Source organism: Crotalus tigris, unplaced genomic scaffold (assembly GCF_016545835.1).
Source record: "Crotalus tigris isolate CLP2741 ecotype Arizona unplaced genomic scaffold, ASM1654583v1 scf7180000018155.2402879, whole genome shotgun sequence".
Classification (NCBI taxonomy): Eukaryota; Metazoa; Chordata; class Lepidosauria; order Squamata; family Viperidae; genus Crotalus; species Crotalus tigris.
In genome coordinates, this window is record NW_024096851.1 from 294,650 (window position 1) to 322,490 (window position 27,841).

Below are 27,841 nucleotides of genomic sequence, written 5' to 3' on the forward strand. Positions count from 1 at the left end.
TCATCCCACCAAGTTTCTTCTTAGAGTGGAACAAGATGATTAATCCTTTTCTCTATGTAAAGCCCTCTAAGGTGTTGTGTCCTCTCCTTAGTTATTCATTTCTTGTTAAGACCAAGATAATTTATATTGTGATTAAAAAAAGCAATTGCTAAACCAAAGTAATCATGCCAGAAAAGGAGGGGGGAGCTATAAATAAAATTATAGTATGCATTACTAAGAGTTTATCTTGAAATAGTTATGTAGAAACTTTGACAAGTGAAAAAATACTGGAACCAGGAAAGAGGAAGGAAGGAAGGAAGGAAGGAAGGAAGGAAGGAAGGAAGGAAGGAAGGAAGGAAGGAAGGAAGGAAGGAAGGAAGATCCAATTCAAGAAAAAGAAAAGAAAAGAAGAAGCACCATTAGTTAAAAAGCACCAATAGTTAAAAAATGTTCCAGGTTTTTTTTAAATGAGAAAGCAAAAAAGCATTTTCTTTGATAAAGCATTGCTTTGACAATATTGAAATTATTATTTATTTATAATAATTATAAATAATTTTGAATATAATATTTATGAATTATATGTAGATGTTTACCCCTCTTCTGTCATGTTCTCATTGTACACTAAATGATAATTTATTTAGTAACCAATGTGCCTATTTCTTTCGTGGAACGAAAAGAGATATAAATGGGGATCTGAGATTGTTACGGTATGATAAAAGGCATGTCTTTTGCTTCTGAGACTTTGGCATATCTAGAAACACAGGTAGTCCTCAATTTACAACAGTTTGTTTGGTTACAACGGCGCTGGAAAAAGTGACTTAGGACCATTTTTCTCACTTATGACCACTGAAGCATCCCCAGGATCACATGATTTACATTCAGATGTTTGACAACTGGTTCATATTTATGACGGTTGCAGTGTCCCGGGATCATGTGATCACCTTTTGTGACCCTCTGACCAGCAAAGTCAACGGGAAAGCTAGATTCACTTGACAACCGTGTTACTAATTTAACAACTGCAATGCTTCACTTAACAAAAAGTGGTGAGAAAGGTGGTAAATGGGGCAAAATTCACTTAACATGTCTCAATTAGCAAAAGAAATTTGAGGCTCAATTGTGACCCTAAGTTGAAGACTACCTGAACTTGTAAGTGGAAAAATATAAAAATATACTGTAATGCAGGGGTCCTCAACCTTGCAATTTTAAGACTTGTGGATTTCAACTCCCAGAATTCCTCAGCCAACTTTGCTGGCTGAGGAATTCTGGGAGTTGAAGTCCACAAGTCTTAAAGTTGCCAAGGTTGAAGACCCCTGGTGTAATGTGTACAACTGTCACCACCTAGTGGCTGAAGTTAAAACAATGCTTCTGAATTTTCATCAAGTTCATCTTGGAACTTAGATAAGCATTGCTTAAAGAGCAAAGTTGATTGGAAACCTCTCGTGTTCTCATACTGACATCTAGTGTCCATGATCTATTACTGTACAGCGTGAATCGAATTAAGCCCTTCCAAATAAGAGTGTCTATGGAGGTTCTTAGTCCATCCAGGTCTGGCTGTCCCAAAGGTGCTTTTTTTAGGAGGCAACTGGACTTTATTGTCTTTCTTTTGAAGACGTTTTGCTTTTCATCCAAGAAGCTTCTTCAGCTCTGACTAGATGGTGGGGAGTGGAAGGATTGCAAGCAACATAATATTACACTACAAGCATTATATTGCATGCAACATAAATCCTTCCACTCCCCACCATCTAGTCAGAGCTGAAGAAGCTTCTTGGATGAGAAGCAAAACATCTTCAAAAGAAACACAAGAAAGTCCATTGCCTCATTGAAAAAAAAAACACCTTTGGGACTTCCAAATAAGAGTTTACTGCAGTGTTTTTCAACCAGATTTGGGGAGTTGAAATGGACAGAGCTTAAAGTTACCAGGGTTGAGAAACACTGGTCTTCAGCACTGTATACCTAATGTTATTTTTTTAAAAAATTGAACTCCAGTATGCACATAGCTTTTCTCCCAATTTTTAGTTTATTTATTTCTTAAATGGCGGCATGAGGTTTGTTAAGATACATTGATATTTACACTTTGATATTTATACATAGTCTAGTTTAATTCTACAGATTTAATCTGAAAAATGTGCTTAGGCCCACTGGGAAATGTGCCAAGGTGGCTAGATATTGTTCTTATAGAATCAGAGGTACAAGAACGCAAAGGATGTCTTCAATAGTTCTCCACAGTAAATGGGCAGGCTTCACAATCAATATCAACTTCAATTAGTATAATTTATTTTTCCTTATTGCTTGTTAATTGGGAGCTAGCCTTTAACAATATAGAAAGAACAATGTTTCAGGACAAAATTATTGCCTCACCCATTCTCACTTTGGAAGGATGTCATAATATATAGCTAGTAATTATCTCCAAAGCAGGAATTTGGGGAGGTGCAGTGTAAATCCAATTTATTTCCTTGTGTATTCTGATGGGAGATTTTTATGCTATTTAGCTGCCTAGTATGGCTAAAATTTAATTCCCAAAAGTTTTTTTCCCCAGTGAGCATGTCTCTCTCTCTCTCTGTATATATATATATCACCGGTCTTACTCTTTAAAGTAACTGTGTCTGACTTCTGTATTGCTGTCCATCTTCATGTCACAAATGAAGGTTTCCATTTTGTGGCTCTTGTAGTCTGATAGCATATGTTGAAAATTCCCTAGTCTTAAAAGCAATATACTTCACACTGAATAATGAATGTTTTAATTGCCTGAGACTTTCATTGTCAAACACATAAATCATCAGAGATCACAACAGTGTGGTTGTAACACAGGCACTGCTGCAGCATATCTAGCCTACAATATGTATTGCACTAAATGGTCCATTATATGACTTATCAGGGCTGTCCTCTGGTTCTGATGCTGGACCATATGGTTTAAATTCTGGAATAAAATATTACAGTATTTAAAGTATTTCAAGCACATTGGGCATTATGGTCTGGCCTAGAAAATGTAAGTGACACTATCCTCCTATAAAGTGGGATAAGGAGTCACCAGAATTGCAAATATTAGAACTGGAAGAGCACAGGCAGGCATTCAAAGATGTATCTCTGTTAATTTATCATAGGAATAAAAAAGCCATTAAAATATTCCAGCAATTGCCATGTTTATGCCCACCTTTCTAATCCCACAATTTAGTGCTGTTTAATTAGATGCTGCACTGTACAGATACGTTGGACTACAACTTCCATATTCCATAAATAACATGACCATCAGTCATGTTATAGTTGAACATATCTGGAGGTTGGGGAAAATCTGGTCTAAGTTGTTCCCTGGGTCAATATTGAATTAATATTGTAAGAATATGTTGATCAAAACATATTTTTGTTTAGAAGGAAAATAATCTAATGAGAACCATTTTAGTGAAAGCTACAAGCAGAAAGTTCAAATGCAGAATATGCAATTTGGATTGAAAAATTCTTTCAATTAGTTTCAGTTAGTTAAGATCAGGGCTTTTTTTGTCATAGAACGTCCAGAACGGAATTTTGGATGGAACCTTGTAGGGTAGGCAAGGCAGGTTGTATGATGCACTGGTTAAGGTGGTTTAAGATGATGGACTAGAAATAAATAAATAAATAAATTAGTCCACTGTTTAATCTACCCAGTGGAAATACTCTGGGTGACTTGGAATCAATCACTCAACCCACCTCATAGAATTTCTATTATGAGGATAAAATGAAGGGTAACCATCTCTAATTCTTGGAGGAAAGGCAAGCTATAAACCTAATAATAATAATTAAAAAAAGAAAATAGGTATATTTTAATTATGGATTGGGAAATAGTTACTATGAATATCAGCTAATGCAAGAATATAAGAAAAATTGCCCAATCAGTTCTGGGCCAAATAAAGACCAACTGCTGCCTTGAATAAATGTTGGAGTAAAAAAAAATATATTTTGGGTAATACTGAAGGACACAGAAGGTGAAGACATTAGAAAAGATTGAAGGGCAGAATCAAAGAGGTTATTGAAGGAGCTATATGACTTCTTATTGTGAAAGGTAAAAAAATAAAAATAGATGTCCTAGGACCTAGTCCAGCAATTTAGATTCAATCATGGAAATGAATTTTTCAACACCTTTCTGATTATAAAGTAAAATTGATGGTGTTGTAACTGCACAGAATGAAAAATAGGAACTGATGTATCTCTAGATGGTTGGACCTTGAGACAAGCTGTTGAAGGGCAAAGCCATATTATTGTAATGTCTAGGTTCATAGATATAGGAATAGCTTTAGCCCGTTGTGTGAATCTAGCCATTTTGTTTTGTAGACAATGGTTTATGACCTAGCACAATGTTCCAATTGAACTAGTCTATCTCATTCAATAAACCATGGTTAAGAAAGGCAGGCTTAGTGTGATTGGTTAATTTGCCCATGACCTGGAAATTACATTATTGCTTGCAGGTATTATAAGGTTATATACATGCTTAATTCCTTTTGCAAGGCAGTAGCTAGAACTTAATCAGAATCATTGGTGTTGGACTGTGTAAAAAACAAACAAACAAACAAATCCTCAGCCAAGCAGACTGTCTTCCAAGGTTAAGATGTTTTCTTCTAAATAAGAATTTTAATGCAAAACAGATATGTTGTAATAATGTTTTATTGCTGCCTCTGAAGCAATTAATAATCAATACACTTCATATAGAAATGAGCATGTGTCAGTACTGTATATAGCAACAAAAATAAGTTACAGTGGCACAATATTTAACAAGGTATACAAAATTTCAAAAAAAGAGAGAAGAGATTGCAACTCAAATAAGTTAAAACTTCAACTATCCTGAAGACTTGAAAAATATTCATACAATTTCAATCACATTATATACAGTTTTGTCATTGTTTAGTCTGATACACACAGATGTTTTAAGTAGAATGAGTGAAGTGTAGTCCGTTATACTGCATTTGAGTACCAAATGGGTATCCCTGAGGGCACAAAACAGGTTACAAGGGCTGTTTCTCCATGAAACATGTTTTTAAAACATTTATTCACATTATATAAATATGATCTAATCCAATAGATTTTAGCAGCATTTCTACCTATGCTTATTGGAAGTTTGAGTGAGGAAGGACATTGAGACTTGCATATCTTAATCCTTTGTTTATTAACTGGGATATGTTATACAGCAGGGGTGTCAAACTGCCGGCCCACGGGCCGGTTGCATCATACAGAGGCAGCGCCCACCCCAGCTCCAGCAATGCAAAAAAAGTTGTGATACATCACGACATGCGGAGTTTGACACCCGTGTCATACAGGATGAGATCCTCAGAATGGGTTTTGTCATAAAACTCACACTTGGAAATAGTTGCTATTAGCAAATGTTACAACAGTGTATCTCAACCTTGGCAACCTGTGCTGGCTTCCAGAAATCCACACATCTTAAAGATGCCAAGGTTGAAAAACACTGCTATAGACTTGCAAATTGTGCTTCTATTGATTGGAAAGCATTCTTTTTACTGCAAATATTCAAAGGGCAATTATGTGTTTCAAGCAAATTCTGAAATATTCTGATTGCAAACTCTGGGTAGGCATCTGCAGGACATTCCCCAGTCTCCACTATGTGCCCTCTACTCCTAGCCTTACCCTTACCCTGTTTTCAGCATTGCCATTTCTGTCATTTGCCCTCCATGCAACAAAACTACATGGCTCATTATATTGGATGTTTTAACTTAAACACTTAATCGCTGAAAATAGAAAAGTGATCCATTGGCACAGCTATAAATGCAAAGATGTGTGTGATGGAACTAGTTTTGTTTGCAGCTCCCTATGAATAGAGACAGGGAGGGGAAAGTGTGCTGTAGCTATGTTAAAAGAGATACAGCAAGAATAAGATCAAAACAGCTGAAGTTGTGAACTAAAAGATACTTAGGGTAGTCAATAACCCAATTTTTAACAAGTGATAGCTCCAATCCCAAAAGGATTATTCAAATTGTATATGTCATGGCCCAGAGTTTGGGAAATAAATTTTAGAAGTGAAGGGCTGAAGGAACACTGTTCATATTTTACATGCTCATTGTGGGAAAGCAACTGGATTAAATATACTGTATTCAGATTAGGAACTCATGCCCTTTGCCCCCAGGCTGCCATGTGCTGAAGCCTTTCTCCAAACTGCTGTCTCTGCCCTCCCTCTTTGGCAATGAGCTGCTGAGTAAGTAGTTGCTCTTGTGACCAGGTGGCTCCCTGCTGCTATACTACCTAGCCACTTTCAGTCACTGATTCTGACTGTGCTCAAATCTTCAACTGTCCTATTACAAGGGAGAAATCAATTTCTCTGCATTTGCAAAATACAGGATTGTGTCTTCGATATTTGAAGCCGAAAAAGCCATGAAAATACTATATTTTGGAGGGAAAAATGTTCATATGTACTTGAACTCTCTTTTACCTGTCAATCTGCCAGCTTTACAGTCCTTAAAAGGTAGTAGTAGCATCCAAACGTACAATCTTGCTAAATAAATAAAAAGATTTGGGAATACTGTACATTCTAAGCCCTTAAATTGCATTCAGCACCTGGACCTATAAGTCAATTGTGAATCAGATAAATGTACACTGCACATTGATCAAATGGAAATTAATAAAAAATGGAAGTCAAGAAACATTCCAAAAAAACAATATTAGCAAAAATCTTTATGTGAAAATTATTCTATCAACCTATGAGAACAAGACACAGTAATAATGCCATAATCTCCTTTTTATTAACTATTAATCTTTCCTGACTGTAAAATATTGATTTGAGAAACTGCAATGCTTTATAAAGTGCAAAACCAAAGAATGATATTTAAACTAAAAAGAGATTTTGATGGCTAAGCATTCCATGGGAACATTTCTTAAAGAGGTACTTTATTTTAGCAGTTGGGATCTGAAAAAAAAATTATAAGGCAAGAAAATGAAGATTTTTCATTATCCTATCCCTATACTTTCAGTAACTTTATTTCATGCCATTAAGCTGGCACTGATTTTTATTGACTATATTAATAGATTCTGATTCTTAATAATTTCACCCATATTTATTTCTTAGGTTAATTGGTACACTTAAACCTAGGTATTCTGTATAGAGCTAAGCTGAAATGATTCGCTTCATTTATGTTTTCAATAATACTGAGAGGAATTTCATTTCACCTTCCAATTTATGTATTTTAAATGTATGCTTTGATTAAAATCCTAGGAAATATGATCTGTTTGAAAATCCAGTGATTGCCTTTCACAAAATACTACTCAAATATTCTAAAATAGAATATTGATACAATTTTAATATCATTCAGCACCAAGAGATGGCTGGGTTTTTTTTTTTTTTTTTTAGATCTTAAGCTAAATGGTTGAAGCACTGGAAGGTTTAAAATTGTTAAAAGACTGAAAATGTAAGAGCTGTAATTTGCAACAAGACTCAGACTCTTCAGTATTTATAACTAATTTATAAATGTAAACTAAGTAAAGGTTTTGTCTGACTGCTGTCCTCACAGCAGTAGCTATTTCTTCTGGTTGCTTTTTATTTATGCATTTAAACATGTCTATTAAAAACCTTGAAGCAATTTCAACAATACGTGACAGAATTAAAAAATAATCAGTTTTACGTACCAGCATTCTATTGTAGCATATTAGAGAGGGGAGGTAGTTCCATATGGCAGGAGAAGCATAGCATAAATTGCTTCTATACAGGTACTTGCTATAGCTGCTGAGCTGAGTTTTGGGCGTTAATTTGGTCTCATATTTTTTAAAGGCTTTCTCAGCAGGTCGAAGCACCTGAGCATCTTTATCTAGATACAAAATTAAGTGAGTTTGGGCAGATTGAGTAATTAAAGAGAAATCACCAAGAAACCCCAGATCTGGGAAGTTGAAAAAAATGAATTCTGGAAAAACAAAATGCAAATTATTTTTATGGTATCATCCAAAATAAGTTAAATGCCTCTATAATCAGTAGAGCTGAATTTTGCTTGAAGGAATCTTTACTTTTAACTTATATCCATACTATCAGTTTAAACTTGGATTGTACTAGTCAGGGAGCCAATGAAGTTACTTTATCAACAGGCTTCCCTGCAAGCTTTGTATGTCTAAAACAGGGGTTCTCAACCTTGGCAACTTTAAGGCTTGTGGACTTCAACTCCCAGAATTCCTCAGCCAGCTTTGCTGGCTGGGGAATTCTGGGAGTTGAAGTCCACAAGCCTTAAAGTTGCCAAGGTTGAGAACCCCTGGTCTAAAAGCAATGTTCTGAAAAAAAAGTTTCACATTTCTTGCTGAAGGCTATCAGATGTTTTTACATGATTTGGTATCTGACCTGTTGAGCTTATCAAACACATGTAGATATCCTGACCTGAATCTATGAAGAAATGTGTGGCTTCAAGGAGAGGAGTAGGAGAAAGAGAGTGTGGGAGTAAGGCTAATGTACCTCACTCTTCTTCAGTGCATTGTGTGAATGTGGGGAGGAGAAAGACACTATCAAACAAATGGCAGGAGAGTTTTTTTGCCCTGAGGTAACAGCTGTTATTATCATACTATGCCTCTTTCTAAAGGTAATAATATCTAATGATATAGAAATATAAATAAAATCTAATTATGCCTTTTGAATCAAAGGATAGAATTGTGACAGTCAGAAATTGCTCAGTCCACAAGATGTCTGCATAAGTCCCTGCAGATCTGCTAATGTTGCTCCGCTAACACCTCCTTCTTGCAAAAGTCCACACTTTCAGTGCAGACTTGTGTAGCAGAAAGAATGATAATGCAGGATCTTGGTTTTTATAGAACCCCAAACTGGGACATGAATTATTTCTGCTGCAGGTGTTCATGGATTAATGTTGGCAGGAGAGTAGCAATGTGATGTCTGCTCCTTGATGAGGAACTCCCGAAAGCTAAGTATATTTTGTTAAGAGAGCTACAATAAGTGTTTTGGTATTTTTCCACTCTAGAAGCCCTTCAAGAGACCAGGCTGTCAACCTCAACAAATGCATACATTCAGCTGAAGGCTGAAGATGATCTCTGACTTGATGGCCACTTTGACATAACACTTTGGGTAAGTTCTTTGGGAGAAGCCAAGTCAAGAATAATGAAAAAAGATCTCTGATCTTTTGTAAATGGCCTTTATAATTCTGTTTTAGTCTCCTCAGTTAAACACAAATTCACAAATTCTGTGGATGTCCTCTATACCTATAGATCAGTGGTTCTTGACCTGTGGGTCGGGACCCCATTTGGGGTCAAACGACCATTTCATGGGGGTCGCCAAACAAGACTGTCTGCCATTTTTCCCCCTTTTCTTTGGCCACGCCCCTGGCACCCAGTGATGTATAAGTGGTTGGGGGTCACCACAACATGGGGAACTGTATTATGGGGTCGCGGCATTAGAAAGGTTGAGAACCACTGCTATAGATGATAATGTGACTGTTGTATATTCCTGTGGGTTCATGCTTCCTGCACTTTGATCTGTAATGTCAGTATCAGTCATGCTAAGGTTTCTTGATCTGCTCTTGCAGGGAAAAATCATCCTTGTCTCAATGTGAGTTTTCCACCACCATTCCAACTGTTGGAGTCATATTCCACCAACACTAACACTATGTTAATTAACAGAGTACAAGGGAAGCCTAGAGGGCAGGAAAAAATGTTGAGCCATTAAGGGGTATCCTTTTAGACACTATAAATGTCTCTCTAGAATGCTTCCAAATTTTATTAGCATCACAATCATATCCCTTTTTTCTAAGCCACATTCTGTTAATTCATTTGGTGCTTGGGAGTTGTTATGGATATTGGTTCTCCCTGATAGAGGAGTTACATTGAACTAAACCTACCTGTGCCATCCACAGATTAATTATTGTCTTCCCATGTATCTCCATGTCCATGTGTACAGCTATACATACACAAATATCCAGGTACAAACAAAAAAGTATTCAGAATTACATTCATCTTCAAAAAGCCTGTGAACATTATATGCCTGCCCTACAATTATCAGTGACATCTAAGAAGCTAATCATGTATCAAATATTAAACAATTCCTAATTTATTTTTCTGTAAACAATGGTGACATTTTGCTTTTGCCAAAAGGTGAACTTTGTATTTAAAAATATATTTTATCATGAAATTAATACAATGCAAGATTGCATCCTTGTCACAGTGTGACTCTCAAATTATTAGATGAGATTGTGTGACTCTCAAATTATTAGATGAGAGAGAGAGAGAGAGAGAGAGAGAGAGAGAGAGAGAGAGGGAGGGAGACAGACAGACAGAGACATACACACAGAGAGAATGTAGTATAATGTTGAAATATATTTTTAGCTCAAGGTGGGTATATTTTTTAGGAACTGCAAGTAAAAATTTCCTAAGGACCTAGAATGGGTCAAGGCATATCCTCTTAGTTGATACTGGTGGGCCTTTCCCAGAGTTAAAATTTTATAGTGTCAACATGCAATGGATTACTTTATGACAGATCTTGGGACATGGGAGTTTTAATTTTTCTACATTCAATTTTTAGGAGTGTTACAGCTTGTATAAGCGTCAGTGAATTAGCACCCTTGCTTTTTGTTTTAGACAGAGCTCAAACTTCATTTGGGTTTCAGAATTCTGGATGAAAAGCTAGATTTAGTGCTTAATCAGGGCCATGGAATTCAGGACTAGGGTATAAGAAAGTCCTATCTCATTAATCCAGGCATGCTGTAATCAGCAGATCTTGTCTGCCCCTCACAGCAGATACACAGAGTTCAAATGAGCACCTAGATTGAAGGTGAGTGATGATCAGCACAGCAGCAAATAAAATCAGAGTCTGTACTTTGATTTTCTTCTGGGGATTCCCAGCTGTGTTGGGCTGCTCAAAACAGAAATGTGCATAGTTGCAAATACTCAATATTATGATGTTGCATCTCTCAATGTGCAATTAGTCTCTGAAACAAACAAGTAAGACACAGGGCCGCCAAACTGAAGGGAAGAGATATGATTATTGGTTCAAAGTTCAAAACAACAGAGCTACATCTCTGCTCTGAATTCCTTCTTTACAAAGCCATTTTTCTTACTTTTAAAAATATACTATATGAAAGTCTTGGCTTTTTAGACAAACGTTGTTTTGAGCATCTTACATGTGCTAAGTGCTTAAACGCCTTATGTAGCATGCCGGTTAAAAACATACATGCATTTTCCCCTCCCTTCTTCTGAACTGTTCCCATTTATTTCCCAATAGTTTCATCTTAGAATTTGACTTTCCACAGAGTCCTGTTCAAAGTGACGCTTTTTAAAATTACTAGGCCTGTCTTGTGTTTAGAAAGTGTCATTGGCTAAAATTGGGTGCAGGTCTTCTCTTGCCCAGAGTTGCTTCTCTATGCTGGGGAAAAGCAACCACTTTATGGTTGTTCCGAATCTCTTAGAGATGCAGGAACTCAGTCAGAGGAAGATGTGGCAATTCTAATTCATCACCCCAGACATCCCCTTTGGATATCATTCATCCCATGCCCAGTTCTATGACATACAGGTTTCTAACATCCCTTCCCTCCCCCCCTCCCCCATGTTTGAATTTTAGAAAGAATGCCTGCCTGGGTTTGCAAAGGATTTTGAGGGGGTACGTTGCCCATCAAGAATCTTTTCCATATATTCATAAATGTAACCTACCACAATCTGTGATACACAAACTTGGAAACCGTGTTCATGTTTCAAGAACACTTTTATGATCTGCTTGAAAAGGACATTACAGTTGAAGACCAAAGAGCAATATTTATCAACATTTAAATAAAACATTTTGGTGGCATTTATGGATAAAAATATTTCTTCATATTAATAGATCACAAAATTAAATAGCTCAGATACACAGACACTATTTAATATATTTCCACTGTTGTCAAAATCACCTGTAAACACCATCTCACACTGAATACAAAAGCAGCTTTTATACCAGTTCCGTGTTCACAACACTGAGTCCTCTCTTCATAAAGGAAGTTGCTTTTTTTATTATTATTGTCAGATCTGAGTGTCAGATCAAAAACGAAAAAAGGTGGGGAGAAACCTGATAAAACTCTTGCTTTTAAAAAATGTAAATAAATCTGATTTGAAACAATTGCTTAAAGTACAGTCCTTTCCTCTGGCATGTCCTGACTTTTACAAAGTGCAGCAGAGACACAGACCCCCTCTGGAACATTTCCTGTGCACACAGCCCTGAATGAACCAGCTGGAGTTGCTAAGGGGGGGGGGGAGAAGGGGGGACGTGTCCAAGCTCTGCTGAACTGACTGATTTGATAAATAAGAGGGATCACTGTGTCTCAGCTACGTTACAGCCCTTTTTTTTCCTCTTTCTGAGAAGGTGCTTAGCTTTTTGAATTGGCAAACAACTTACATTCACTTGGGACATTGTACTGCACAAACTGGAAATTTCCACTACTGTTTGTAACAAAAACAGCAATAATAATAATAATAATAATAATAATAATAATAATAATAAACAAAAGCTTTCAAAATCGACAAGCATTATTGAAAGTGCCATTTCATTATTTTTTTTTTAAAAAACACAGTTATTTATCCCATGTCTAAAATGCCTTTCAATGTACAGAAAATAGACACAAGACTCTGGTGCATTTTCCTTGGGAGCATGCCTAATTCAGACAGCTGGAAAGAAGTAATGTGCTTATTCCATAAATTCTTTGTCCTTGTCATACGCTTCAACAAAAACACAGGATAAATACGGACCTGAGTTTTTGCTGACACTATTCTTAAGCCTCTTTCTGGATTTCTCTTTCTCTCTCCCTCCCTCCCCTCCCTCAAATTTGTACAAAAGATGAGACTTTCTGTTCCAGCTTTTCTACAACTTAAAGAGATTCCCAGGGCTGTGCTTGGTACTGCACTGGAAATCTGAGTCCCTCTGTGACCCTCACATTTAAAGCAGAAGTAAAGCCTGTACCCAGTTTCTCATGAAGATGAAATTCTCGTAAGGATTCTTCTTTCTGGACTGGGCCATCCTTCTCCAATTTAAATAATATTTTAATGTTTAAAGGGGATTTCTATTTGAAAAATATACACGCTCAGTTCTTCTGCTTGAATGTATAGATAGGGATAACATGCACCCTTCGGAAATTCTTCACTGTTGTACATAAAAATATTTTGTGGCATTACAATTTTAAGATTGCCCAAATCAATACAATATAAACGAGTTCTGAAAAACTGTTTTCAAGGCCCCTGCTCACATCTCATAGTGATGGCAATTACTGCTGAGAAAGACAAGACCTCACCTTTCCTGTAAACAGACAGCAAGTGCTGAGTACATGGGATGCTCCTGCACAAGTTATTTAATAAACTGGGTCAACAAATTGACATTACACCTACAAAAGGAGAAGATGGGAAGCTCTAAGATGTTTGGGACATCTGTACAGTATTTGGAACACACACATATACCCACATTTTAAAATAGATCAGTCCAATTTGTGACATATTAGAGCCTACCAGATTTATCAGAAAAACATATTGGGAGTGGGCTAGTTACGTGTGCTCTTCTGAGATCCCCAGAATGGATTAACAAGTGCAGGACTGAATAGATCGCTAATAGTTTTGTATGCAGCTTTTTGGAATTGTGTAGATAGTTTTTCAGATATCTGGTTGTTCTTTAATAAATACATTTGTAATTCATTTTTTTGCTTTATGTGGCTTCAACTGTTACAGTATACAGGAAGTATTAAAAGGATACATACACCAGGCTGCTACTTCCACATCTTGAAGATATGCAGTTAGCTCCAGCAACCACCCTCCCTTTAATGTTTATTATTGTGGTTAAAAAATACTATTCTATGAAGCTTCCCGTGGAATCCGCTTATGAAAAATGACTGATGGTCTCTGCTGATATTGTTGCCTACGTCGTTTGCGTTTGTCACATTGACAGAGCAGTAACATCTTGAATGTGGTTCTGAAAGTTTTATTACACAGTGCATAGCACATAGGATTCACTGTACTATTGATGTAGCAAAGCCAGTACCCCAGGTTCCAAAATGTTTTAGGGATACACTTACAAAAAGTGTTTACCAAGACCATGATATTATATGGGGTCCAGGTGATAATGAAGGCAAACAAAATGGCGCTAAGTGTCTGTGCAGCTTTCTTCTCTTTGATAAGTGAAATTCGCTTTCGTTTGGTGATCTGACTTCTTGTTTTCAAGGCGAACTTCTTGGCCAGGGTGGCTTCCTTGAATGACAAAGGTAAGGCATTAGGTGCCTTTATCCCTGTAGAATTGCAGTCTGAAGCCTTTCCTGCATATACTGCAGATGCTGATTGAACTGGAAGCTTGGGAAAGCATTTCTGTAAATTCCCATCATCCATGCTCTTTTGTGGGTGAAGCCTTTTTGGTTTCTGCTCCTTCGACTCTGTGTCCAACTTCTGCAGTTCATCTTCTGACCCAGGCAAATCTTCTGAGGAAGGCAGTTTTGCAGAATTGAGAATTGTACTATGTCCTGGAAGCTTTAGTACAATGGAGTAGATGGCACGAGTGTCCGAGGCAATATCATCTTCCTCAGAGGAGGCAGAATTCTCAAGCGATGCGTTGCCATCATTGTTGTTCCAGCTGTCGCTGCTGCTGTGCTCCTGATCGACCTGATCTGAACTGGGTTTCCAGCTCTTGGATGTCATCCAGAAGTTGCAGCCCCCATATTTTCTTCGTTTGGTATGTTTTGTGTCCTGCTGCTGTAGTTCATAACTGTTGCAGCTTCTAGAACTTCCCGTTTGGTTGACAAAGCATGCTGCCTCAGCCTCACTCCCAGAAGCCTGGAGTCCTGCTAACTCTTTGGTACGTTTCTCTGTCTCCTTGTATATCCTCCAGTACAAAATACTCATAATAGTTACTGGCAAATAAAAGGCAGCTATGGCAGTGCCAAAAGTGAGGACAGGTTCATTTAGGAACTGGATATAACATTCATCGTCTTCGACAGTCCGCTCTCCAACAAAATATTGCCAGAACAGAATAGCAGGAGCCCAAAGGATGAACGAGATGACCCAAGCTAAGCCAATCATCACTGCAGCCCTTCTGGTTGTTCGTTTAGCTCTATAGGTAAGTGGCCTCGTGATGGAAAAGTATCTGTCAAAACTGATGACCAGCAGATTCATGACAGAAGCATTGCTTGCCACATAGTCAATGGAAAGCCATAGATCACAGGCCAAGTTTCCCAAAGCCCAGCGGTCCATAATTATATATGTAGTGAAAAGGTTCATGGAAATAACACCAATTATCAGGTCTGCACAAGCAAGACTCAACAAAAAGTAATTGTTAACTGTTTTTAGCTGTTTGTTGACTTTAAATGCCACAATCACCAAGATGTTTCCGATGATGGTGACCAGGGCCAGAATGCCAGTGAAGAAAGCAATCAGGACAACTTGCCAGACAGCATGTCCTCCCAGAGGATCAGGAGGAGCATGAGACACATTGGTCATGCCCATGGTAGTGAGGAAAAAGCTCTCGTTTGCATGGGAAGAGCCATTGGTGCTAGTAAACAATGGAGCTTCATTGGGAAGTCCTTTTCTTTGGGAATCTCGAATCCAGAAGGTGCTGACATTTGGAAGTAACGAAGTGATTGTGCTGTTGCTAGACGGGATCATTGTGACATTCTGACATATTCTGCAAAAAGGTCAGAAGAAAGAAATGGCATGTAAATAATATACTTATGACTGCATGTGCAGCATTATTACTAGCATCAAACATATGATTCAAAAAATTTAGGAGCTAGATCCTGCTAACAGAGTAGGATTATATCATGAAGATGAAAATCCTTTAAACATTTGTCCCCAACATTTATGCTATCTCCAAACTACCCATATGTTTCATTTATTTCTGGGTTTTTATTTTTGTAGTATAAATTGAAAATGAGGGGCTCCATACAGCAAATGACTCCAGCAGGAACAAAAGGATAAAAAACATGCTCCCATGCTAAGGATCTAACCTGCTCTGAGTTTATGTGCTAATTTTTGAGTAAAAAAACAACAACACAAACATAATTATATAGAAGTAATGTTATTTTAGCCAACTTTTCTCAATTTAGTATTGTGGAAGGACCCTACTAGAAAAAGCCATCCAACTTGAAATAAGTGCTCAATTTTATTGCTGACTACATCCTTGACTGTGGACAAACAAGAGGCCATTGTTTAAAAGTTAAGAGATGTTAAGCCAATTGTTTTATGCTACAACTGAACATTCAGCCAGGATCCACTAGCAAAGTCATCTCTGTAATGTGATTACCATTTTTTAGCTTGGGAAATTCTTTTATGCAAAAATGGAACACATCAATTAACCAGGACAAACGTACCGTATATTCCGGCGTATAAGGCGACTGGGCATATAAGACGACCCCCAACTTTTGAGAAGATTTTCAGGGTTTAGAAAGTCGTCTTATACGCCAGAAAATACAGTACAATATTGAATTTCTGTTTATAGATGAGCACAATAGGAGCTCCATTCATTTGCTGCTGGAAAGCTTTGTCCTGTTAGTATTTCTGTAAAAAAAAATAGGGCTGGCCACTAGGGGGCAGTTTGGTTTTAAATTCAGAGAACAGCTACCCGTATATTCCGGCGTATAAGACGACCCCCGACTTTTAAGAAGATTTTCAGGGTTTAGAAAGTCGTCTTATATGCCGGAAAATACGGTAATTCCCACTGATTTCACAACATAAGATAGTTCCAGTGGACTTTGGGTATTTTCTAAAACTATTCTCTATCCAGTGAGGGATGATGTTGTAGCACAGCGGTTCCCAAACTTTCTAGCTTGACAGCTTGGCCCAATGGGGGTGGGGCATGGGAGTGGTAAGAGCACACGCACATGCACATAGTTCAATTTGTGGGAGCAGCAGGTGCACGGGCCTTCAACTCATGCAAATGGAGCTTTGTGTGCGATTGGATGGAGCTTGCACTTATGCGCTTGCCCATCTATCCCACAGCTCGGTTTCAAACAGCCCATGGCCCGGTAGTGGGGTGTGGCCTGGGGATTGGGGACCCCCATTATAGCATGATTGTCTGACTTCCGATTTCTGTTTAAACAGCAAAAGACCCCACTGAAAGATATTCCAATATTAGAAAGTTTCTTACAATCGTTAGACAAAATCTTTCCTATGATTTCAATTTCCATTTTCTGCTGGATGGCCTTTCAGCTATTTGAGAATAACTATGTTGTCTTCCCATAATCGTCTCATCCCTGGTTAAATACTTAGTCCTTTCGTTAGTTCTTCTAAAACTAGATTTCTGGCTTCTTTCATATCTTGGCTGCTTTTTTAGTCCAATTAGTTAACACCTTTTGTAGGATATGGTATATCAGAGCTGTGGTGGCACAGTGGTTAGAATGCAGTACTGCAGGTTAACTCACTCCAGGAGTTCGATTCTGAGTGGCTCAAGGTTGACTCAGCCTTCTGAGGTCGGTAAGATGAGGACTTAGATAGTTGAGGGCCATATGATGACTCTGTAAACCACTTAGAGAGAGAGCTATAAAGCACTGTGAAGTGGTATATAAGTCTAAGTATTATTGCTATTGCCATCAACTACTTGCAATTAACAAGGGCACAAACATCTCAACTCAACATCTTTTTTCTCCTTCATCAACACCCAGAATAATCAAGTCTTAAATTATCCATTAGTGGTACCAGTGTTAAAATAGCATTTACTATCCTATCTTGAAACCATACAGAACTGGATTTAAGATATATAAAATCTGTTAAATTTTGTTACTTTGGCACCTTTGAGTCAAGTGCAGCAGGTAACAGTGACTTGAAACAGCAAAAGTGGAAGGACAGCAAATTTCATGCAGCTTTGATTTTCTGCTGATTCGAGGATAAGCAAATGGTAATTCAACTCAACAGTAGGGAAAGGCCTTAAAAGGCCTTACTTTCTTTAGTGCAATTAAAAAGTTGATTATGTTTCACCAGTTCCATGTCAGGTGTCTCTTTTTTTATACGAGCATAATCCATATAAACAAGAATTCAGAAACACATTAGTACCATCAAAGACAGGAACCAAAGCTGAAATTTTATCATGTATGCATGATAATGCCACGTCACAATTACCTAATTGTAGTAAATAGTCTTCCTGATTAAATCCCACACAGCTTTCATAGAGTCTCATAAACCTATTTCAGATCTTGCAGAGAGGGAATTTATCAAATAATGTATCATGTTTTAATTGAGGGGAAAAAAGATAAGATCAGTTGGCAAAGCAGCCTGTAAAAAAATATGGACAAGAGTAGAAGAAATGGCCTGATTGTTATGTCCAAAGGAGAAGATATAGGAAAGCATTGTAAAATCAGATACTCTCAAATGCGGGAAGTAAAATGAAGAATAATTGAGCACATCTAACACAGAATAAGATCTGCAATGTTTTCACATAAATTAGGTAATGTTTGTTTGTACATCCTGCCGGCCAAGCATCTGGTTCACAGAGTGCTTTACAAAAGCAAAAGACCCACATGTCAGAAGGAACAAAAGTGTCAAGAGTTTGCTTTAAAAGGTTGAAATTCTAGCATATCCAGATAGCAACATGATCTCACCCAGCAGGGAATATTGTCCGATTTTAAAAAGCTGCTGGCATTGCACCAACCCACGACTGAAACTTGAATTACAAACTTGAATTGTACCCTCTTTGAATCTCTTATTCATGTAAAATTAGGAGTGATTTTACCATATTTGGAATGTTTTTGTTAAACTGAATCTTCCCTAATATGCTAAAAAAAAATAGGATGTACTGTTTGTCTGCACCTTATCTGTTTGGAGCTGTTTAAAAATAAGTTTTAAGTTTATTAGAGTCTTCAATAAGTAGACAGAAGAGAAGCAATTTTAAAACACCAAATCACAAAGGAGACATATAGACTGTCCAAAATACTGTTTTTCAAATTTGGGGAAACAAATCCTAGTACTAAAAATTTCACTAAACTATTAGTTTAGTAATGTGTTTTTATTTCTAAAATTAATGAGAAATAAAATACTTGGTTTCTATGAAAAATAAATGAAAGTACAAAAAAATTGCAAAGAGGAGGAATAAATATAGATACATTTTGTTTTGATGCTGATTTTTTTTAAAAAGTTATTGTTTTAGCTGACAAGAATTGTATTGATAATCTGATTATAACATTGAAAATCTTGATTGATGTAAATCTTTTTATACATTTAAAATAAAAATAAAAACCATTGAGCAATGCATTTGAATATTTATAGATCACAATGCTTTAGGTAATGTTTATTACAATGTCATAAAATTTTATACCATTTTAGAACTCAGGCAGAGTCTATATTGCTATGGAATAAAATATAAATGGAAGAAAAATTAATAAACTAGACAATAAATTCTAACCAAGAAGAGCTTACAAAAAAGGAAAAAAGTCAAATGTACTTTCTTAGTTTATATTGAACCTTATTTTCAATTTTAGGCCACCAAAGATGACTGTTTCTTCATTAATACTGTGGCATTACTATATAAGTATTAATCAAAATTTATAAAATGCAGTTACAATCTTTCAAGCATGTTCTATTAATAGAACTTAGCCATTAATTAAGTACATGTATTAAAAAGTTGCAAGCATTTCCTGTACCAAAGTGCCCATCACCTTTTATCTTCCACGGGTTCAGTGACTCATTCATTTCATAATTTCTGAGCTGCTTTGCTGCTGTTCCTAAATTATGGAAACCAGGATTACCACAAGCGTATTTACTCTCATCACAGTGGACTTTTATCAGTTTGTCCTGAGGTGAACTCTAGGAACTATAAGTTGCTATAGGAAACACCAAGTGTTGCATATTACTGATAATGACCTAGTGCTGTGTCTAAATATTTCTGCCTCTCAGAAATCATGATTGTATTATGGCTAGACTTTGATCTGGCCATCATATGCATCCCCCAACTTCCTTCCAAATACAGATTTCCTCTATTTGTTTGCAATGGTGGAAGACAAGGCTTTGGGATAGAAAGGTCCCATCCAATGGAATAGAAAACTTCCAGCTATAACTGGACTAATTTCCTTCGTACTCAAGTGAATTGAAATACTGAATTGTATTAATCTGTGATTGTCCATAATGAATATTGTGGTATTTTGAAATCAGCTAAAGAGAGGCTGATAGAGTAAGACCCTTAAGTGAAATGTCTAAAATTAGTTAATGGGACTTGATGTGTAAGTCTCCTTTGTGACTTAAGAACCTCATATAGGTTGTGTGTTCCAAACATGTCTACCATCAATCCAAATATAGGCAGAAACTTTGAAAAATTGTTTTCATTGGTAGCTGATAAATTTGCTCCTTGAAACAAAGGAAGAGACGGCACATCCAACTATGTTTTATACATAGTTAAAAACTTGTAATAAGGCCATCATCATTAGCACAAGTGAAATTATTAGGCTAGTTAGGAGATACAGGATATAATTCTGTCCTTTAGAGCAGGGTCCCCAACCATGGCAATTTTAAGACTTGTGGTCTTCGACTTCCAGAATCCCCCAGCCAGCCATGCTGGCTGTGGAATTCTGGGAGTTGAAGTCCACAGATCTTAAAGTTGCCAAGGTTGGGGACCCCTGCTTTAGAGTGTGGTTGGCTGGACAGAGGGACTCAGGAAGGATGACCGGGGAATTGCGATACACTGGTCGTATTTTGCCTCCAGGTCCTACATATGATCCTTCCTCTTATAAATGTACTCTGTGTCCTAATATGCTAGAGAACATCATGAACCTTTCCTATAAATTGTAACTATGTAATGTAAGAAAACAGACTACAAAGCCAGCAATGCAGTTTGTACCTTCAAATTACCAGGAACTGAAAGACTGCAGTTAATATATTACTTTAGAAATGTAAAAAAACCCCACCCCTAAATATAAACTAAATAAAAATAACAGTGTATTAGGGTGGGAGTCATTTGCTGTTAAGAATAAAAGAAACAGTTACACATATAGAAATAAGCCACAAAGGAGTAATATCTAAAAAAGATTCTTTTTCTTTCCTTCCCTGACTAGTACATTTGTGTTAATGCATATATTCACATTCCTAAACAAGGAGTCACATGGACACTTTTATTGAGAACTGGAAAATCTCCAGGACAGGTTACAGTTGGAAGTGGCAACCCTTAGCTGACACAGTCAAGAAAGTGCAGTATACAGGATTTTGCATATATTTGTGTTTTTTGTTTTAGTTGTCTTCAATTCAGAGTTAATTTCCTTTTGGTTAGTGTGCTGTAACCATATTAAACTAGATTTTTTTTTGTTCAAACCTCTAAATTTTAAAAGTTGCATTAATCCCCTCCCCAATTTATGATTTGAACATTAGATACTAGATCAATCTAGTATCCACTAGATGGTGCAGTGAACCTGTAGTATAAGTTGATTGTGAAAAGCACACAGTGGCATTTTTGAAGAAAGGCTAAATTTCAAAGTAACATTTTTCTCTGCACCTTTTTTGGGTAGGCAAGGCAGGTTGTATGAAGTGTGTGAGTTCCGGCACCTTTCTTTTTCTTTTTCTTTTTTTTTATATAAAAAAAGCACTGCTCAAAACTACATACACAGCAAAACATTTTTTTAAAGGAATACTTTCAGTGTTTAAAAGGAAACAATTTCGAGAAATTCTTGCAGTAACTCCTAATCTGTAGATAGAGTGGCTTTGATTTACCTAATTTCTGTAACAATCTCTTTTCTGATATATGTTTGCTAAATCACAACTCTGCAGTAGCTGATGTTTATTTATTTATATATTTATATAAGCAATAATGGTGTATATCTGTAGCTTGAGTGTAGGATGAGAGTGGAGGTTCGTTCTCTGAGCTTTGGGGTTGCTTTCTGAATGTTTTGTTACAAGGCCAGGTACGAACCAACACACACAAGCCCCTACCCCATCAGCAGTTCACTTCCCAGACCTGATGTAACCTCCCCATCACAACACCCATCATATGATTCACTGATGACTCACACCTGATCCATCACAAGACCCATCACAGACTGTCACTTGATACACCTGAAGCCCTTATAAACAGAAGAACACTGACACATCCTAAACTCTGCTGAAGATGTTACCTGGTCTGGTAATGAAACATTCAGAAACCAACCCACAAGGTCAGAGAATGAACCTTTGCCATCATATTTATATATCCTATTTACATGGCTGCTCATCTCACAATATCTGACTCTGGGCACAGCATACAATAAATCCATAAAGACAATTTTAAAAAATTAAACAAATGCAAAAATTAAAATTAGCATTACAAGTCTAAGAGAAAGCATCAGATATCACAAATCCATCATACAAATCCCAGTTCATATTAAACAGTTCAACACAACACAGAGTGTTATTCAACCATTTTAAAATCTCTTTTTAAAAAACTGCGATTTTTACATCACAAAACATTGCAAGGTCTACTCCCATTTTGCTTTTACCTGTTCCTGCATTCCTTTCCTTAAATTAAATTCTCTTAAATTTTGCTGCTTAATTCAGTTATTAACTGACATCTTTTTAGTGCACACATGCTTCAATTTAGCTTTTTGCTAAAATTGCCCAAAGCAGTAATAGCAAACTATTAAGGCATTGTTTTTTCAAAAATTAATAGAATATTATAAAAGAGATAAGATGGACTGGAAATAATTTATCCCAGCTTCCTATCCCACTAGTCTTCAGATGTTGGCTTGTGGATCATTTGAATCACCAAAAACAGATGTAATGACTATGCAGGCTACTTAATAAAAAATCTCTGACAATTTCTTAAGGTCTTCAGACAATATCCTAACTCAGTGATAACCTGATGTGGAAGGGACTTCATTTTGGATGTGTGAATAGGGTGGATTTCTCATCATGGTTTATAACAAAGTGTAATGTAAGACTACAGTTTAGTACAGTAACTTTAGTACAATAACATGAGCCAGGAAGTAAAGGCCTTGACATAGGAATTGTGGTATTTCACATATGGAGAAATACTTTCAGAAATAATCATGTTGAATATATGAAAATGACAGGAAAAAAGCAATATTTAACACAACTGTAAACTTCAAGTGAACAGCATAATTAGGATTTTACCCATTTCTTACTGCAAAACAGCCCATGTCAAGATATAAATTAGCTTAAGGCCGAGCATTGTGGAAGCAGTCTGGTTGAACATAAGAAACATCAATATCATTTTTTATTTATAGCTTGCAATTAGGGGTGTTGAAAGGGTTGGTTTTCTGTTGATATACCATTAAAATCTGTTTTTCGGTGAAAGTTAACATTTACTATTAACAATAATATTTTCAATTAAAAAGATTTCTTTAAACTTCGGTCTTGCAAAGTATAATACACATAATCAAAAGCTACTTGGGTCCATTTAGTGTCTTTATTATGTAACAGTAATAGTAGTAAAGTTGGAAGGGATCTTGGAGGTCATCTAGTCCAATCCCCTGCTCAGGCAGGAAACCCTACACCATTTCGGACAAATGGCTGTCCAGTTTCTTCTTAAAAACTTCCAGTGTTGGAGCATTTACTGCTTCTGGAGGCAGGCTGTTCCACTGATTAATTGTTCTCACTGTCAGGAAGTTTCTCCTTAGTTCTAGGTTGCTTCTCTCCTTGATTAGTTTCTACCCATTGCTTCTTGTCCTGCCTTCAGGTGCTTTGGAAAATAGCTTAATTCCCTCTTCTTTATGGCAGCCCCTGAGATATTGGAATACTTCTATCATGTCCCCCCTTGTCCTTCTCTTCGTTAAACTAGACATACCCAATTCTCGCAACCGTTCCTTATATGTTTTAGCCTCCAGTCCCCTAATCATCTTTGTTGCTCTTCTCTGTACTCTTTCTAGAGTCTCAACATCTTTTTTACATCATGGTGACCAAAACTGGATGCAGTATTCCAAGTATGGCCTTACCAAGGCATTGAAGAGTGGTATTAACACTTCACGTGATCTTGATTCTATCCCTCTGTTAATACAGCCTAGCACTGTGTTGGCCTTTTTGGCAGCTGCAGCACACTGCCGGCTCATATTTAGGTAATTGTCTACTAGGACTACGAGGTCCCTCTCACAGTTACTACTATTGAGCATGGTGCCACCTATGCTGTACTTGTGCATTTGGTTTTTCTTGCCTAAATGTAGAACCTTGCTTTTTTCACCATTGAATTTCATTTTGTGAGTTAGTGCCCAGTGTTCAAGTCTGTCCAGATCCTTCTGTATCTTAAGCCTGTCTTCTGGAGTGTTGGCTATTCCTGCCAGCTTGGTGTCGTCTGCAAATTTGATGAGTTCCCCATCTATCCCTTCATCCAAATCGTTGATGAAGATGTTGAAGAGTACTGGGCCCAGAACAGAGCCCTGGGGCACCCCATTACACACTTCCCTCCATATAGATGCAGTTCCATTGAGGACCACTCGCTGAGTACGGCCGGTCAGCCAGCTACGGATCCATCTGGTGGTGGTTCTGTCTACCCCACATTTTTCTATCTTGTCAAGTAGTAGGTTGTGATCTACTTTATCAAATGCCTTACTGAAGTCAAAGTAAATTATTTCCACAGCATTCCTCTGATCCACTAATTTTGTCACTTGGTCAAAGAATGCAATAAAATTTGTCTGGCATGATCTATTTTTGACAAACCCATGTTGGCTTTTAGTAATGACTTTGTTTGCCTCTAGGTGTTCATTGATTCATTGTTTGATTATCTTTTCCAGGATCTTCCCAGGTATTAAGGTCAGGCTGATAGGGCTTTAATTTCCTGGATCCATTTTTTTTCCCTTTTTTGAAGATGGGAACTACATCAGTTCTTTTCCAGTCCTCTGGTAGTTCCCCTGTGTTCCAGGATCTTTGAAAAATATAGTTCAGTGGCTCTGATATCATATCTGCCACTTCCTTGAGAACTCTGGGGTGTAATCCATCTGGTCCTGGCGATTTGAACTCATCTAGGCTGGACAGGTGCTCAATTACCATTTTCTTGCCTATCTTAATTTGTGTTTCTATTTTGTTTTTTATGGCACTATTTTTGATAGGTTGGTCTGTTTTTTCCCTTTGTGTAAAGACAGATGCAAAAAACGAGTTAAATAATTCTGCTTTCTCCCTGTTGCTTGTCACCTTCTTGCCACTTCCACCCACTAATGGACCAATCATTTCCTTCAATTTTTTCTTGTTTTTTACATGTTGAAAGAAGCTTTTTTTTTTGTTATTTTTGACTTTGGTCGCAAGCCTCAGTTCATTTTGAGCCTTGGCTTTCTTCACTTCATCTTTGCAGGCTCAGGCTATTTGCTGATATTCTGACTTAGTTATGTTCCCTTCTTTCCACTTTCTATACTTTTCCTTTTTATCTTTTAATTTGTCAGAGAGTTCTTTATGCAGCCATGCTGGTTTCTTTTGAGAGCTGTTGTTTTTCCTCTTTGTTGGTATTGTGCTAAACTATGCTTTTATTATCTCATTTTTCAAAATTTCCTAAGCTTCTTGAGTTGTTTTCCCCTTGAGGATTCTCATCCATGGAATCCTTCCCAAGCCCTCTCTAAGTTTATTGAAATTAGCTCTCTTGAAGTCCAAGACTCTATTTTGACTGTGTTCTATTGCTTGTGCTTCTATAATGTTGAATTCTAATATTGCATGATCACTTCCTCCCAGGGTTCCTATGGCTTCAACACCGTCTATCATTTCATCTCTGTTAGTGAGAATTAGATCCAAAATGGCTAATCCCCTAGTTCCCTTCTCTACTTTTTGGGAGACAAAGTTTTCTGCTAGGTTTGCCAGGAACCTGTTTGATCTTCCACTTGGTGCGGAGTTTGTCTCCCAGTTGATGTCAGGGTAGTTAAAGTCCCCCATTACTATTGTGATGTGCTTCCTACATACCTTAGTTAGCTGACTAGCAAAAAGTTCATCTATTTCCTCTGTTTGGTTGGGTGGTCTGTAGTATACACCTATGGCAATGTCGTTTCCCCCCCCTTTTATATTGACCCAAATGCATTCAAGACAGTTTTTATCATTGTTGTGCTCTATTTCTGTGGAGATGTAGTTATTTCTTATATAGAGAACAACTCCACCTCCTCTTTTATTTGGTCTGTTTCTTTTAAATAATTTAAATCCCTCTAGCTGTGTGTTCCATGTGTGGGTTTCATCCCACCATGTTTACGTAATGGCAACAATATCATATCTGTCCTCATTAACCTGAATTTTTAGTTCACCCTGTTTGCTGTTCATACTCTGTGCATTGGTGTATAAACATTTGAGTGTGAGTGGGCCTGTGTTTCCTTTCTACATAACCTGTGTGGTGCCTGAGTTCCCCTATTGTCTTACCACCTATTTGGTTAGTGCACTTTATGTGGCACTCGCTATTAGAGGCTTCATTTTGCTTGATAGCAAGGTTGGTATTCTTTTCCACACACACATCTATGCTACATGCACTGATAGCCCTATAATTTTTAAATTGCTGGGGACAGGGTTGTTCCGTATCAATTAACTCCCTGTCCCCACTGTTTAGTTTAAATTTCCCTCCAGAAAATCCGTGAATTTATAGCCAAGTAACTCAGTCCCTTTTTAGATGAATGCAAACCATCTCTTTTGTACATCTTTTGATTGGACCAGCTACTGACATCGTGACTAATATATCCAAAGCCTTCCCCTTTACACCACTCCTTTAGCCACATATTGAATTGTGCTATGCGCTGGCCTTTTCCGTTTTGCTCCTTATACACTGGTAAAACCTCTGAGAAAGTAAGCCTACAGCCTATTCTGCTAAGTTCCTTCCCCAAGCTCTGGAAATGAAGACTTAGTGCTTTAAATTGTTTTTATTTTTGTTTCCCTTTTGAAAATTAGTACAGAAGAAAACAGTTTAATGTGGCTTCTCTCAGAATTTTCTACTTTCCTCCCAGAATTAGCTACTTTAAGGATTCTGCGGGTAATTTGGTGATTTCCAGGAGCATATCATCCAGAAAAGGATGTATAATTTAAAGCAGGGGTATCAAACTGCCGGCCTGCAGGCCGGATGCGTCACCAGGAAACCGTGCCTACCCCATTGCTGGCAATGGGAAAAAAGCTCCGATATGTCACGGGAGTTTGACATGTCTGATTTAAAGGGTCTGTATAGCTACAGCTTGATTTTTTAAAAAAGAAGAAAAAAATATAGATGGTAATGTGTTACAACTGTCTGAGCGTTAGGCTCAGAATGAAGAAAGGATGTGTAAGACAATTGTATCTGCAGAGATCAAACAAGGCCTCTTGAAGGGCATAAGGAGCAGCAGGGCCATTAACCAGAAAAGAGTTTCCAATCCTTAATATAGCAGCAGCTTTTTTCTTCTTGGCCTAGAGCCACAAGAGAAAGAGGATATTGCTAACTATTTAGAGTAAGTGGGATAACAACATGCTAACAGCAATATTAATATCTACTAAATAAGAGCATGGAATAGTTTTGATTGGCAGGGTTTTAAAAATCATTTTAACGCCTGAAATAAAATTCAAAAAGATTAACTACTGTATGTACCAAAATTCTGTGACTTTGAATAGAAGGCTAGAGATATGTTAATGTATGACACTTTTCTGTTTTTTTTTCTTTCTGTACTGCAATTTAGTTATTAAGGTCCATATAACAATTATATAAATCTTAGATTATATAATGAATCATTAGAAGACAAGCTATTATTATGAATGTAATTCCAATATGAAAAATAAAACTTGAGATTATGTTTCTTCTCTGCCTCCATCTGTCTCCTTAAATTTCCCCTCCACTCAGACATCATTACTTTTCTTTCTTTCCTGTGCCTTTGAAAACAGATTTGACTCCTGGAAATTGACTGAACAAGTCTTTGCATTTTTCATGGCAAGATTTTCAAGAATGGCTTGCAACTGACTATTTCCTAGGGCTGAAAGTCAATGACTGTCCATAGTTACCCATCTTGTTTCATGTTTAAGGTAGGACTAGAATTCACAGTCTTCCAGTTTTTAGCATGGAACTTTAATCACTACCTGTACTGCTATGGGCTGCTCA

At 37.1% G+C, this 27,841-nt stretch overlaps 1 protein-coding gene across 3 annotated transcripts in view; it reads right to left on the reverse strand.

The window, feature by feature from the left end:
* Nucleotides 1-11,613: 11,613 nt before the first annotated feature.
* Nucleotides 11,614-27,841, reverse strand: part of CHRM3 (cholinergic receptor muscarinic 3) — a 245,229-nt gene continuing 229,001 nt past the window's right edge. For all 3 annotated transcript variants that reach the window (XM_039348451.1, XM_039348452.1, XM_039348449.1), the window contains one exon: nt 11,614-15,553. In XM_039348451.1, the coding sequence (XP_039204385.1) occupies nt 13,738-15,534 (1,797 nt within the window). In that variant the 5' untranslated portion in view covers nt 15,535-15,553 and the 3' untranslated portion in view covers nt 11,614-13,737. The remainder of the gene's footprint in view (nt 15,554-27,841) is intronic.